This window comes from Periophthalmus magnuspinnatus, chromosome 11 (genome assembly GCF_009829125.3).
Source record: "Periophthalmus magnuspinnatus isolate fPerMag1 chromosome 11, fPerMag1.2.pri, whole genome shotgun sequence".
In the NCBI taxonomy this organism is placed as follows: domain Eukaryota; kingdom Metazoa; phylum Chordata; class Actinopteri; order Gobiiformes; family Gobiidae; genus Periophthalmus; species Periophthalmus magnuspinnatus.
Genome location: NC_047136.2, coordinates 32,334,506 through 32,350,785, shown reverse-complemented (window position 1 = coordinate 32,350,785; position 16,280 = coordinate 32,334,506). Strand labels below are relative to the sequence as shown.

At 42.0% G+C, this 16,280-nt stretch overlaps 2 protein-coding genes across 2 annotated transcripts in view; one reads left to right on the top strand and one right to left on the bottom strand.

The window, feature by feature from the left end:
- Positions 1-16,280, top strand: part of pex11b (peroxisomal biogenesis factor 11 beta) — a 217,894-nt gene that overhangs the window by 33,987 nt on the left and 167,627 nt on the right. The gene's annotated exons all lie outside the window — the stretch shown is intronic.
- LOC117393368 (uncharacterized) overlaps positions 1-16,280 on the bottom strand; it is a 44,249-nt gene that overhangs the window by 16,685 nt on the left and 11,284 nt on the right. The window contains exons 3-5 of the mRNA XM_033991487.2: positions 12,834-12,939; positions 12,457-12,570; positions 6,954-7,010 (exon numbers count right to left, since the gene is read on the bottom strand). Of these exons, the coding sequence (XP_033847378.1) occupies positions 6,954-7,010; positions 12,457-12,570; positions 12,834-12,939 (277 nt within the window). The remainder of the gene's footprint in view (positions 1-6,953; positions 7,011-12,456; positions 12,571-12,833; positions 12,940-16,280) is intronic.

The following is a 16,280-nucleotide window of genomic DNA, read 5'->3' as shown; positions in this document are numbered from 1 at the left end:
CAACCCTTGGGTCAGCATCATCATTACACTGGTCAACACTAAATTTATTGTCTAAGATTTATTAGCTGATTTAGGATCATTTTGATGTGCTGAATCCAAAAATCAAATTGGTTTTGCTCAATCAGGTCAACGTTCTGAACTAAGCTACATTTTTTTTTTTTTTTTTGGACGATTTTGTTTACATGTATGAGTATTTTCACGTCATATGATGCAAAATTCTGTTATATTTCTCGCTATAAACAAATTCTGAAGATTTTGCATGTGCCAACTTATGACTAATTGTTTTTTTTTATATTACAAGTGAATGAAATGGCTTCGACTAGAAGATCTTGCAAAAATAAGCCTGACATATTCTGCTACATCTGCGGTGAATACACCAATGTTCCTAACAGGAATCAAGTCACAAGTTTCATAAAGCATGCTTACCATGCTTATTTTGGTATTAAACTTGGTGACCAAGATGAAGCTTGGGCGCCACACATGGTATGGAAGTCATGCACCGAGTATCTGCGTCAGTGACATAAAGGCAAGAAGAGTTGTCTGAAGTTTGGAATTCCCATGGTTTGGAGCTGACATCAAGAGCTACTTCTGGGCTATTGATGTGACTGGGAACAACAGAAAGAACCGAAGCAGCCTCAAGTATCCTGACCGTGAATCAGCACGTCGTCCTGTAGCTCACTGTGATGAAATTCCAGTACCTGTCTTTGTAGAAGTTCCTGACATCAGTGACAAAGATTCCTCCAATGTGGTTTTAATGATGATGCTCCACATCCTTTTTCCCAAAAGGAGCTAAATGTTCAGGTTTCCTGAGAATCTGGGATCACTGAGTGATGAGCAGGTGGAGAGATTCCATCAGGACATAAAAGAGATGGAGACCAGGTATCAGGGACGCTGGGATGCAGTCATGATGGCTGATTACTGTTGGACTCTGAAGAGAGACATCCCTGCTGCTGAGCATTCAAGGGGTTCATAAAAACAGAAGTTCATGTCCTGAATTTTGCACAATGATAACGTAACGTTCCAATTTACATGTACTTACCTTTATCAATTAACATAACGTAACATTTAATTAATACATTCTGTTAGAAAACTATTTTTTTATCTCCTAAAACATTTTTTGGATGAAAAAATATTAAAGAACATCAACTGATAATGTCACAAAATTGTAATCAATTTAGTCAGAAGATTGGATTTTTCAAAATCAAATTAGCATAAAAACCTGACCTGACTGAGAAAAATGGACATAATTTTTGGATTCAGCGGTGCAAAATGGTCCTAATTCAGTTGAAAAAACACAGACAACTTTCAAAAATATTTTTTTTGTAACCCAGTGTAATCATTAACACTTAAATAAAGGTCAGTCTGCTCTTCCATAAGTTTAATAAAGACATCATCTAAAAAAAAGGAAATTGTTCATCCTCCAGGAGATTGTACGTTTTAGCTGCCTTGGTAGTTGCATCACGAGACTTACGGGGCATGATCAAAAACTCCAATGATACCTACATCTGATACTTGAACCAGGTGTGTCAAGTGCCTTGACAAAAATATGTGGTCAATGAGTGTCATTGACGAACGAGGCAATGAATGAAATGTAAAGCTCTTCACTGAAGGATTAAAATGCCTCCAGACATCCACTAACTCAAATTCGTCTAAGATATTCCTTACTGCCCTTGCTTGTTTTGATTGGGTGTTTAGTGGGGGGCATCTGTCCATTATGGGGCATAAAGAGCTATTAAAGTCACCTCCTCTCAGTATATTTGAAGAGTCCATCTCTGCAAGTTGGTTGAAAAGAAGGGCGTAGAAGTCCTCATCATGTAAGTTAGGGCTATAGATGTTGCCCAGTAAAATAACTTCTCCATATAAAATACCCTTGATTAAAATTATCCTACCCTCTGTATCCTTAAATGTGTCTGTAACTACAAACGGCAACTTTTTGTTTATTAATATACCCCCCTTTTATTTGCTGAATAGGATGAAAAATAGACTTACCCACCTACCCTAGGTAGGCTACCCACTCCCTTAAATATTTTTTGTGTTCCTCATCTGTGAGATGAGTCTCTTGCAGTAAGGCTATTTGTATTCCATCTTTCTTTAAAGTATTTAGGATGGCTTTCCTTTTCACTGGATTATTTGAACCTTTAATATTCCAAGTATGTATCCTAATATTCATCTACATTTTGTTTAGTATATTTGTGCTGCATCTGGAACAACAAAGCTGAATCTAAAACATGTCTCAAGAAACCTCTCTGTGCTAACGAACAAAACTTAAGATGATCCAAGCAAAAACAGAACACAAAGCTTGGATTTAACTCGTGTAGGCTCGTGTCCAAGAGAACACAGCCTGCAAAATAAAGTACAAAAAAGGAACAAATATAATCTCTTCATACTCTAATATCTAGACTAGAGTATAATGGGGCAACGAATCTGAAATAAAGAGAACCAGCTCATGCACTGCTCCCTGGACCGCATTTAAGTATGCCATGAAAGTGCCAAAATAAACATGTAACTTAAAATAACAGTGAATATCCCGAATAACACACTTATTTGTTTAGAACAATATAACCAGTTGGAAATACCACACCATTTTAAACAGTGTCAACACTGTTACCTCATATGAATGGCGAATCATAAGTCACAGGGAAAGTGTCTTTATGAAGTTGTTGAGCTCTTCCACATTGGAGAGAATGGTAGTCTTCCCGTTCTGATGAAAGATCTTGATCACCGCTGGGTAAAGAAACGCGTACTTGATACCTGCCTCCCGCAGCCGTAATCGTGCAGGTGCTGATTCTTGCCTCTTTTTAACCACTTCAGCAGAGAAATCCTGATAAAAGGATATCTGCCTCTCATCCACTTCCACTCTTCCCTTCCTCATCGCAGCGTAAAGGATCCTTCCTTTATCAGTGTAGTTGTGCAGTCTCACAAGAACAGGCCCGTCTTTGCCTCGTCCAGTTGGCGGTCCTGTGCGGTGCGCTCTCTCCATTTTGATCCGTTTCTCTTGCATTTCCAAAACTTCAGGAATCCACTGCTTGAAAAAAGTCACTGGCTCCCTGCCCCTTCCCCTTCCTTCTTTAAGTCCGGTAATCCTTATATTTTGACGACGACTTGATTCTCATAGCTGTCAAGTCGTTCCAGTGCTCGTTTAAGAGATTTCTCCATGCCATCCAGCCTTGGTGCAGTGGCTGCAGATGCGTCCTCCAGGTTGGACACGTGCTTTTCCACATCATCCAGTCTTTGGGCAACTGCGTCAAATTTGCCAGAAAGTTCGTTAACTGGCTTGAGTATAGATGCGAGTTTTTTGTCTCGACACTTTCCACCTCGCACCCTGTAGCCACCTGTCCAGCCTCCCTATTGGCATAATTCTCAGCGGATGTGTCGGTGTCATCTTGGCTAGCGTAAGCAATGCTAGCATTAGCATTAGTCTTGCGTCCTCCCATTTTCGCTCCCTTCTTTTTATTCGATGGAGGATTTACAAAAACGTTTTCCAGGGACATGTTGGAGTTATTAACTTCTACTATAGCAAAATATACGGCAAATTAGCTGTCTCAGAAATGGTTTGCACAAGCCCAGTGTGCAGGCGAAAAAAAAGTACGTCTATCCTGTAGTGTGCATCACGTGACCCCCCCTGGTATTCACTTTTGAAAAAAATCCACTGGCGAAGCACCCTCTTGCAGCCCAATGATTCTTACGTTCTGCTTTCGGCTCTGATTCTCCAAACTTTCCAGTCTCTCCAGTGCTCTCTGATGCTGGGCCTCTAAAGCGCTAATACGAGGCTCGTGACCGCGACATCCTCCAGGTCCCACACCCTCTGCTCCACCGTATCCATCCTCTCCATTAAACTGTCGAATTTACAGAGAGCTCATTCAAAGGTTTCAGCTTGTCATCCAATATTCGTAATATACTAGCAGTAACCTTATCCATGATAGAATCGTGTTCATCTCAATAGTCACTCGTTAGGCCCGTGACCTCGGTGTCGTCCATGACCTCATGTCCTCATGACCTCGTCTGCTTGGCTGTAGTTTACTAACGGGTCGTTACAGCTAGCTTTAGCCTTAGGTCCATGTTTGCCCATTTCTCTCTTCTTACTTGTGCCAGATTGTTTGAAAAAGTCATGTAAAGACATCACACACCCAGTGAGGCAATTTATGTTCAAAACGAGTCAAAAAAATCGTATTTTACAAGACATCCAGTGCAGAGCCGAAAAACACATGTCTGCTCAGCGCATCGCCCCAATCCGCCTGGAGCAGTATTTTGAGCTTCTGAATAGTCGTAGTAATAGTTTAAACCTTGTGTTGTTTAATACAGGAGATATGACATGACTCATCAAACATATCAAACAACAACTTGGGACTCATCTCGGATTCACAGTTGTGGAAGAGTAACTTGAATGGTTACAGGTCTCAAGTCCTTGGTAAATTATGAAACCCACTCATAAACTCATCGAAATGCTACAAATGTGTTAGCAAAGTGACTGGACTGCTGAAAAAATAAACAATTTGTTTTTCATGACAAGATCAGGTACGGCATCTTAAAATTAAAGAAGGGGTATTTTACTTTTTATGGGGCATTAACTGTTAACACAACATATTTAGATCACCATGTTACATTTTATTGTTTTGTATTAACAACTTTTATAAGTTTCACTTTTGTATTTAATGTATTTTGTATTCACTCCCCCTTGAGAGCACTATCTCAACACAATTAGCGTGCACCATGTTAATGAAACTACATATGGCATCAGGATTATCAAGTTACTGTGTACAGTTTTGTATAAGGTTTTGGTACATTTATAGAGAATTGTCGTGTGGGAGCATGGGTGACTGAGGCTTGTAGACTGAGCATTCCACAGAATCTTACAGCTAACCATAAGGAGGGTTTGAATATGGCCTGGGAAAGATCACTAGATGCATGGGTGACATTTAAAACCTCTTGAGGCATGTCTTTGATGAGAGGATAACATTATAAAATGGTAGAAAAGGGACAGAGGACAGGCGAGACAATTTAGTATTAAACTGTAACAGATCATTGTTTTACATTTTGTTCAATGTAAACTGCAATAGGCTATTGATTTTGACTACCACTGACTTCCAGTTCAAAACTGCAAAACTGCTAGACATCTTCATAGTGGGTTTCACTGCAGAAAGCAGCAGAATTTCATGGTTTTTTTTATTGTCGGTAAACGGTTATGTAACCCCACCCAGAGGGACTATGAGTATTTGGAACAATGAGAGATGGGGATGGGAGAAAAAATGTCAACGTTTTTGTTTAGTTTTGCATTTATTTAGTTCTCTGTCTCTTTTTGTCCAAAAGCCCCTCATGGTGAGTTCAACATCGAGGCCAGTTATGTTGCCCAGACCAGCATTACCAGGGCCCCACCCTGGAGAGGCGGCGAGCCAGTGCGTCTTTGAGTCAGGGACAGGTCTCTCACTGTTGTGTCGGCCTACGGGCCAAACAGCAGTGCAGAGTACATGGCCTTCTGGGAGTCCCTGAGAGGGGTACTAGACAGAGCATCGAACGGGGACTCTGTTGTTCTATTGAGGGACAGTGACACCTGGAGGGGCTTGATTGGGAAGAACGGCCTCCCTGATCTGAACCCGAGTGGTGTTCTGTTATTGGACTTGAGTACTAGCCACAGTTTGTCCACAGCGAACACCATGTTCGAGCACAAGGGTGTCCATCAGTGCACATGGCACCAGGACACTCTAGGTCGGAGGTCAATGATCAACTTTGTTGTTGTGTCATCTGACCTCCAGCCACGTGTCTTGGACACTCAGTGAAGAGAGGGGCAGAGCTCTCAACCGATTACCACCTGGTGGTTGGACTCCACCAGGACTGTCCATTGTCACCAGTTCTGTTCCTTGTATTTATAGACAGAATTTCTAGGCACTGCCAAGGGCCAGAGGGGGTCCGGTTCAGGAACTACTACTCTCATCTCTGCTTTGGAGATGATGTTGTCCTAATAGCTTCATCGAGACAGGACCTGCAGCAGGCACTGGGGCTGTTTGCAGCCAAGTGTGAAGCAGCTGGGATGAGAATCAGCTCCTTCAAATCCAAGGCCATGGTTTTTGACCAGATCGGTGCAGCATCTGCAGTGATGCGGTTGCTGTATCGGACTGTTGTGGTGAAGAAGGAGCTGAGCTGAAAGGTAAAGTTCTTGATTTACTGGTCAATCTACATCCCTCACCTATGGTCCTGAGCTTTGAGTTATGACAAGATCGCGGATACAAGTAGAGTAGAGCCGCTGCTCCTCTACACCAAGAGGAGCCAGCTGAGATGGCTCGGGGATCTGTTCTGGATGCCTCCTGGACGCCCCTGGAGAGGTGTTCCGAGCATGTCCCACCAGGAGGAGGCCCCAGGGAACACCCAGGACACGCTGGAGGGACTATGTCTCTCGACTGGCCTGGGAACACTTTGGGGTCCCAATAGAGGAGCTGGAGGATGTGTCTGGGGTGAGGGAAGTCTGGGATTCTCTGCTTAGACTGCTGCCCCCGCGACTTGGCCCCGGATAAGCGGAAGAAAATGGATGGATGGATGTTTGGTCCATTTGTAAATGGACCAAACATCCATCCATAATTACAAACAAAAACTCAAAGTTGATTTTAAAGAGGGGGTATTATACATAACCAATTGTGTGTTGTTCCCTCATTAAAAACATGTTTTAGATGTCATCTATGCATGCTTCAGTAATCTAGCAATCTTTCCCATGCCCTATTCAAACCCTCGGTTAGCTGTAAGATTTTGTGCAATGCTCCGTCCACAAGCCTACGTCACTCATGCTGCCACAGAAAATGAAAGTGAAACTTACATGTTAATACATTGTTTTTGATGATTATATATATGTTATGTGTTAGCAAATAATACCACACGAAATTACTGAAACATTTAAATACTGAAATATTTAAACCGAGTGTTAATCTGCTTGTTTTAGATGTAAGTGTAACTTTGCCAAAACTCACCCAGAACAAGGTGGGTTTCCTCCCACTGTGGATCAGCACTGAGCCTGAGAGAGTGACCTGAAAGAGACACGAAGACTCATCACCATCACACTCATCACAGGGCTATAACAAAGGCGTCGATTAGAATGCCAATGGATGTCCCTGGATGTATTTTCAATTTACTCATTCCTAAACACAAGACCTTACATACAAACAGCACATTTCGAGGGCCCATATTATGTAATTTTCAGATCTCTGTTATAATATTGCTTCCTCATGAAAAAGATACCTCAATTGTGTTTTGTTTTATTCACATATATTTATCAGGCCAATCCTGCTTCTCTCAAACTAAAACACACTTCCACCTTGTGATGTCATGTGGTAAAACAGGAAGTGCTTCACTGTGTTTTTAAACTCCATACACGTTCACTAGAATCATTTAGATAATTTCAGCCCTGAAACTTACAATTCCTACTAAAGAAACGGTAAAAGGATCTGTTAACTTAAAAATTACCACTTCATGACATCATAAGGTGCAACAGAGCGTTTTGAGCTTTGGAGATGTAGACAAACTAATAATTAAGTGTTACTCAAACGTGTGAAATAAACAAAACACAACTCCAGGTCTGTTTTTCAGGAGGGAACATTACACCATGTCAAACCTCACAAGAGACCACATTTGCTAGAGGACAGAGACAAAGGACAGAGTCAGAGGACAGAGAGAAAAGACAGACACACAGGGCAGAGTCAGAGGACAGAAACAAAAGACAGAGCCAAAGGACAGAGTCAGAGGATAAGGACAGAGGACAGAGTCAGAGGACAGAGTCAGAGGACAGAGTCAGAGGACAGAGACAGAGGACAGAGTCAAAGGATAAAGAGAGACGACAGAGTCAGAGGACAGAGACAAAGGACAGAGTCAGAGGACACAGTCAAAGGACAGAGACAGAAGGCAGAGTCAGAGGACAGAGACAAAGGACAGAGTCCGAGGACACAGTCAAAGGACAGAGACAGAAGGCAGAGTCAGAGGACAGAGACAAAGGACAGAGTCCGAGGACACAGTCAAAGGACAGAGACAGAAGGCAGAGTCAGAGGACAGAGACAAAGGACAGAGTCCGAGGACACAGTCAAAGGACAGAGACAGAAGGCAGAGTCAGAGGACAGAGACAAAGGACAGAGTCCGAGGACACAGTCAAAGGACAGAGACAGAAGGCAGAGTCAGAGGACAGAGACAAAGGACAGAGTCCGAGGACACAGTCAAAGGACAGACAGAAGGCAGCGTCAGAGGACAGAGACAAAGGACAGAGTCCAAGGACACAGTCAAAGGACAGAGACAGAAGGCAGAGTCAGAGGACAGAGACAAAGGACAGAGTCCGAGGACACAGTCAAAGGACAGAGACAGAAGGCAGAGTCAGAGGACAGAGTCCGAGGACACAGTCAAAGGACAGAGACAGAGGGCAGAGTCAGAGGACAGAGACAAAGGACAGAGTCCGAGGACACAGTCAAAGGACAGACAGAAGGCAGCGTCAGAGGACAGAGACAAAGGACAGAGTCCAAGGACACAGTCAAAGGACAGAGACAGAAGGCAGAGTCAGAGGACAGAGACAAAGGACAGAGTCCGAGGACACAGTCAAAGGACAGAGACAGAAGGCAGAGTCAGAGGACAGAGTCCGAGGACACAGTCAAAGGACAGAGACAGAGGGCAGAGTCAGAGGACAGAGACAAAGGACAGAGTCTGAGGACACAGTCAAAGGACAGAGACAGAGGGCAGAGTCAGAGGACAGAGACAAAGGACAGAGTCCGAGGACACAGTCAAAGGACAGAGACAGAAGGCAGAGTCAGAGGACAGAGACAAAGAACAGAGTCAGAGGATAAAGAGAGAGGACAGAGTCCGAGGACACAGTCAAAGGACAGAGACAGAAGGCAGAGTCAGAGGACAGAGACAAAGGACAGAGTCCGAGGACACAGTCAAAGGACAGAGACAGAAGGCAGAGTCAGAGGACAGAGACAAAGGACAGAGTCCGAGGACACAGTCAAAGGACAGAGACAGAAGGCAGAGTCAGAGGACAGAGACAAAGGACAGAGTCCGAGGACACAGTCAAAGGACAGAGACAGAAGGCAGAGTCAGAGGACAGAGTCCGAGGACACAGTCAAAGGACAGAGACAGAGGGCAGAGTCAGAGGACAGAGACAAAGGACAGAGTCTGAGGACACAGTCAAAGGACAGAGACAGAGGGCAGAGTCAGAGGACAGAGACAAAGGACAGAGTCCGAGGACACAGTCAAAGGACAGAGACAGAAGGCAGAGTCAGAGGACAGAGACAAAGAACAGAGTCCGAGGACACAGTCAAAGGACAGAGACAGAAGGCAGAGTCAGAGGACAGAGACAAAGGACAGAGTCCGAGGACACAGTCAAAGGACAGAGACAGAAGGCAGAGTCAGAGGACACAGTCAAAGGAAAGAGATAGAGTCAAAAGACAAAGAGAGATGACAGAGTCAGAAGACAGAGACAGAGGACAGAGTCAAAGGATAAAGAGAGACGACAGAGTCAGAGGACAGAGACAAAGGACAGAGTCAGAGGACAGAGACAAAGGACAGAGTCAGAGGACACAGTCAAAGGAAAGAGACAGAGTCAAAAGATAAATAGAGATGACAGAGTCAGAAGACAGAGACAAAGGACAGAGTCCGAGGACACAGTCAAAGGACAGAGACAGAAGGCAGAGTCAGAGGACAGAGACGAAGGACAGAGTCCGAGGACACAGTCAAAGGACAGAGACAGAAGGCAGAGTCAGAGGACAGAGACAAAGGACACAGTCAAAGGACAGAGACAGAAGGCAGAGTCAGAGGACAGAGACAAAGGACAGAGTCCGAGGACACAGTCAAAGGACAGAGACAGAGGGCAGAGTCAGAGGACAGAGACAAAGGACAGAGTCCGAGGACACAGTCAAAGGACAGAGACAGAGGGCAGAGTCAGAGGACAGAGACAAAGGACAGAGTCCGAGGACACAGTCAAAGGACAGAGACAGAGGGCAGAGTCAGAGGACAGAGACAAAGGACAGAGTCCGAGGACACAGTCAAAGGACAGAGACAGAGGGCAGAGTCAGAGGACAGAGACAAAGGACAGAGTCCGAGGACAGAGACAGAGGGCAGAGTCAGAGGACAGAGACAAAGGACAGAGTCAGAGGATAAAGAGAGGACAGAGTCCGAGGACACAGTCAAAGGACAGAGACAGAAGGCAGAGTCAGAGGACAGAGACAAAGGACAGAGTCCGAGGACACAGTCAAAGGACAGAGACAGAGGGCAGAGGACAGAGACAAAGGACAGAGTCCGAGGACACAGTCAAAGGACAGAGACAGAGGGCAGAGTCAGAGGACAGAGACAAAGGACAGAGTCAGAGTAGACAAGAAAGGAAACTATAACTTTAATGGTTAATGACACTATTACCTCAGATAATTTGGAAATTAGTAATCACTTCAATAACTATTTTATCCAGTCAGTTCAAATACTCCATGACCAATTCCCAAAAACACTACACAAAGAAGCTGAAATAAACAACCAGTACAAGTTGAGTCTAGAACCAACAAACAAATCAAAAGTAAACAAAATCCTCTCCTGTTTGTCAAGCTCTAAGGATGTCCATGGACTAAATACTCTGTTTCTAAAAACACACAAAGATACTCTTACTGCCCCATTAACAAGACTGATAAACTTATCTATACTGGAAAACACATTTCCCAAATCAATGAAAACAGCCACTGTCACCCCAATTCACAAAGAAGGAAATAAGCACACACAACACAACACTTGGAGACTGAAAACCTTCTACATCCCATGCAGTGTGGATTCCGAGCCAACCATTCTACTGAAACCGCCTGCTGTCTTCTTTCTGAAGCAATAAAATCCAAACCGTATAAGGGAGGAGTAGTAGTAACAATATTCTTGGATCTGTGCAAAGCATTTGATACAGTTAGTTACCCTCATTAACAAATTACAAACTGTCAACAAATGTACTTACCTGGATTAGGTCCTATCTGTCAAACCGCTCTCAGTGTGTCCGCATAGAAAACACCACATCCAACATCATTTCATCACACATCGGTCTGCCACAGGGTTTCAACATTGGTCCACTTCTCTTCTCTCTGTATATAAATGACTTGCCGTCTGTCATCCAGGATGTTAACATCCAGATGTATGCAGACGACGCAGTCATATATACATGGGACAAGGATGCTGGACAGGTAACTGCCAAACGTACCACAGCCATGGAGAAAGTGGCGATGTGGCTCACTCAATCATGCATCACACTCAACATAAAGAAAACAGCAGTTATGTACTTTGTCAACAAAAGTAAACACCTTTTCCCACCATCACTGTACATGGAGAAAACATACAAAACGTCACCAACTTCAAATATCTGGGTATAACTCTGGATCCCACTCTCACATTTAAAAAACACATAAAACACATGTGCCAAAGCCTCAACTACAACATAAAAACCTTCAAAAGCATCAGAAACTCACTCACTCTGGACGCAGCTCACATTTTCTTCAATGCCATGATCATGTCTCGATTTTTTTACTGCATGACATCCTGGTCCCGGGCAGCAAATCTACATTAAAACCATTAGAATCTTACATAAACAGGCACTAAAAGTCCTGGACCAAAAACCACGCCAATACCATCATTGCCATATACTCCAAAAATACACACATCTAAACTCTGATAATATACAGAAATACGCATCTATTCAAATGGCTCACAAAATCCTACATAACACTGCACCTCTAAAACAATTCGTCCAATTCACATCATCCAGAATCACACGGGCCTCCACCAGGGGGCAGTGTGCCATCCCACAAAGAAAAACTGCTTTTGCACAGTAAGCCTTTTCCTGCAATTCAATAAAAGAATGGAACCAACTCCAAGACGACATAAAAAAATCAACCCAACTATGACTCCTTTTCAAAAGAACTAAAAAATGGCTATAGACTGGTCAGATTGTCAGCACTGAAGCACACACTTTTTGTTCCCGGTGTGCTATGTTTTTAAAATATGTCATATGTTTTAACGTTTGTAATGTGAATGTTGAGTGTGAGCGGATGAATATGTGCTAATGTGTGGTTTTTACAGGACAGAGACAGAGCACAGAGTCAGAGGACAGAGTCAAAGGCCAGAGGACAGAGACAGAGGACAGGGACTGAGGACAGAGTCAGAGGACAGAGATAGAGGACAGAGTCAGAGGATAAAGAGAGAGGACAGAGACAGAGGACAGAGTCAGAGGATAAAAAGAGAGGACAGAGACAGAGGACAGAGACAGAGGATAAAGAGAGAGGACAGAGACAGAGGACAGAGTCAGAGGATAAAGAGAGAGGACAGAGACAGAGACAGAGGACAGAGACAAAGGACAGAGACACAGGACAGAGATAAAGGACAGAGTCAGAGGACAGAGACAGAGGACAGAATCAGAGGACAGAGAGAGAGAGGAACGAGTCAGAGGACAGAGTCAGAGGACAGAAACAGAGGACTTACCTGTAGCACGACGATGAGGAAAAGTGCGATGTCCCCAGTGAAGTGCACCTCATGCACATTCAGCACAGAGACACTCAGGCACAGGATCAGAGCTGCTATCACGATCTGGATTGCCTGAGATGGGACAGGGGGCAGGGGATAAGGGGCAGGGGAGATAGGTAGAGGACAGAGGGCAGGGGACAAAGGCAGGGGACAGAGGTTAAGAGACAAGATTCAGGGGACAGGAACAGAGAGATGCCAGATAGAGGACAGAAACAGGGGGCATAGGAAAGAGGACAGTGGTCAAAGGAGATGGGACAGGAGTCAGGGGACAGTGGACACAGGTTAGAGGTCAGACTGGAACAAACACAATGGATATTTGAGTCCGCTGTGCTTACCCCCAGAGTCTTAGGCTCCATCTTGAGATGGGACTGCAGCTGTCCCGGAGACAGGGACCCCAGGGCAGGAGCAACAGCAACAGTGTCTTTGTCATTTTGAGACATCCTGCACACAAGCAGAAGGAGACAGGTGAGAGGACAGAGATGGGCAGGTTAGAGGACAGTGGGAGACAGGTGAGACGACAGAAGGAGACAGGTAAGAGGACAGAGGGAGACAGGTAAAAAGATGGAGAGGGACAGGTGAAAGTACAGGAGGAGACAGGTGAAAAGAAAAAAGGAGACAGGTGAAAGGACAGAGGGACAAAGCAGAAGGAGACAGATGAGAGGACAGAGGAAAACAGGTGAGAGGACAGACGGAAACAGCATGTTCTATAGACAAAAATAGTCTGTGTTCTATGGACAATAATAGTGTGTGTTCTATAGACAATAATAGTGTGTGTTCTATAGACAATAATAGTCTGTGTTCTATAGACAATAATAGTCTTGTTCTATAGACAATAATAGTCTGCGTTCTATGGACAATAATAGTCTGCGTTCTATGGACAATAATAGTCTGCGTTCTATGGACAATAATAGTCTTGTTCTATAGACAATAACAGTCTGCGTTCTATAGACAATAATAGTCTGCGTTCTATAGACAATAATAGTCTGCGTTCTATAGACAATAATAGTCTGCGTTCTATGGACAATAATAGTCTGCGTTCTATGGACAATAATAGTCTGCGTTCTATGGACAATAATAGTCTTGTTCTATAGACAATAACAGTCTGCGTTCTATAGACAATAATAGTCTGCGTTCTATAGACAATAATAGTCTTGTTCTATAGACAATAATAGTCTTGTTCTATAGACAATAATAGTCTTGTTCTATAGACAATAATAGTCTGCGTTCTATAGACAATAATAGTCTGCGTTCTATAGACAATAATAGTCTGCGTTCTATAGACAATAATAGTCTTGTTCTATAGACAATAATAGTCTGCGTTCTATAGACAATAATAGTCTGTGTTCTATAGACAATAATAGTCTGCGTTCTATAGACAATAACAGTCTGTGTTCTATAGACAATAATAGTCTTGTTCTATAGACAATAACAGTCTGCGTTCTATAGACAATAATAGTCTGCGTTCTATAGACAATAATAGTCTTGTTCTATAGACAATAACAGTCTGCGTTCTATAGACAATAATAGTCTGCGTTCTATAGACAATAATAGTCTGCGTTCTATAGACAATAATAGTCTGCGTTCTATAGACAATAATAGTCTTGTTCTATAGACAATAATAGTCTGCGTTCTATAGACAATAACAGTCTGCGTTCTATAGACAATAACAGTCTGCGTTCTATGGACAATAATAGTCTGCGTTCTATAGACAATAATAGTCTGCGTTCTATAGACAATAATAGTCTTGTTCTATAGACAATAACAGTCTGCGTTCTATAGACAATAACAGTCTGCGTTCTATAGACAATAATAGTCTGCGTTCTATAGACAATAATAGTCTGCGTTCTATAGACAATAATAGTCTGCGTTCTATAGACAATAATAGTCTTGTTCTATAGACAATAACAGTCTGCGTTCTATAGACAATAACAGTCTGCGTTCTATAGACAATAATAGTCTGCGTTCTATAGACAATAATAGTCTGCGTTCTATAGGCAATAATAGTCTGCGTTCTATAGACAATAATAGTCTTTGTTCTATAGACAATAATAGTCTGCGTTCTATAGACAATAACAGTCTGCGTTCTATAGACAATAATAGTCTTGTTCTATAGACAATAACAGTCTGCGTTCTATAGACAATAATAGTCTGCGTTCTATAGACAATAATAGTCTTGTTCTATAGACAATAATAGTCTGCGTTCTATGGACAATAATAGTCTTGTTCTATAGACAATAATAGTCTTCTTCTATAGACAATAATAGTCTGCGTTCTATAGACAATAATAGTCTGCGTTCTATAGACAATAATAGTCTGCGTTCTATAGACAATAATAGTCTTGTTCTATAGACAATAATAGTCTGCGTTCTATAGACAATAACAGTCTGCGTTCTATAGACAATAACAGTCTGCGTTCTATAGACAATAATAGTCTTGTTCTATAGACAATAATAGTCTTGTTCTATAGACAATAATAGTCTGCGTTCTATAGACAATAATAGTCTGCGTTCTATGGACAATAATAGTCTGCGTTCTATAGACAATAATAGTCTTGTTCTATAGACAATAATAGTCTGCGTTCTATAGACAATAATAGTCTGCGTTCTATAGACAATAATAGTCTTGTTCTATAGACAATAATAGTCTGCGTTCTATAGACAATAATAGTCTGCGTTCTATAGACAATAATAGTCTGCGTTCTATAGACAATAATAGTCTTGTTCTATAGACAATAATAGTCTGCGTTCTATAGACAATAACAGTCTGCGTTCTATAGACAATAACAGTCTGCGTTCTATAGACAATAACAGTCTTGTTCTATAGACAATAATAGTCTTGTTCTATAGACAATAACAGTCTGCGTTCTAAAGACAATAACAGTCTGCGTTCTATGGACAATAATAGTCTGCGTTCTATAGGCAATAATAGTCTGCGTTCTATAGACAATAATAGTCTTTGTTCTATAGACAATAATAGTCTGCGTTCTATAGACAATAACAGTCTGCGTTCTATAGACAATAATAGTCTTGTTCTATAGACAATAACAGTCTGCGTTCTATAGACAATAATAGTCTGCGTTCTATAGACAATAATAGTCTTGTTCTATAGACAATAATAGTCTGCGTTCTATAGACAATAATAGTCTTGTTCTATAGACAATAACAGTCTGCGTTCTATAGACAATAATAGTCTGCGTTCTATGGACAATAATAGTCTTGTTCTATAGACAATATAGTCTTGTTCTATAGACAATAATAGTCTGCGTTCTATAGACAATAATAGTCTGCGTTCTATAGACAATAATAGTCTGCGTTCTATAGACAATAATAGTCTTGTTCTATAGACAATAATAGTCTGCGTTCTATAGACAATAACAGTCTGCGTTCTATAGACAATAACAGTCTGCGTTCTATAGACAATAACAGTCTTGTTCTATAGACAATAATAGTCTTGTTCTATAGACAATAACAGTCTGCGTTCTATAGACAATAATAGTCTGCGTTTCTATGGACAATAATAGTCTGCGTTCTATAGACAATAATAGTCTTGTTCTATAGACAATAATAGTCTGCGTTCTATGGACAATAATAGTCTGCGTTCTATAGACAATAATAGTCTGCGTTCTATAGACAATAATAGTCTTGTTCTATAGACAATAATAGTCTTGTTCTATAGACAATAATAGTCTTGTTCTATAGACAATAATAGTCTGCGTTCTATAGACAATAATAGTCTGCGTTCTATAGACAATAATAGTCTTGTTCTATAGACAATAATAGTCT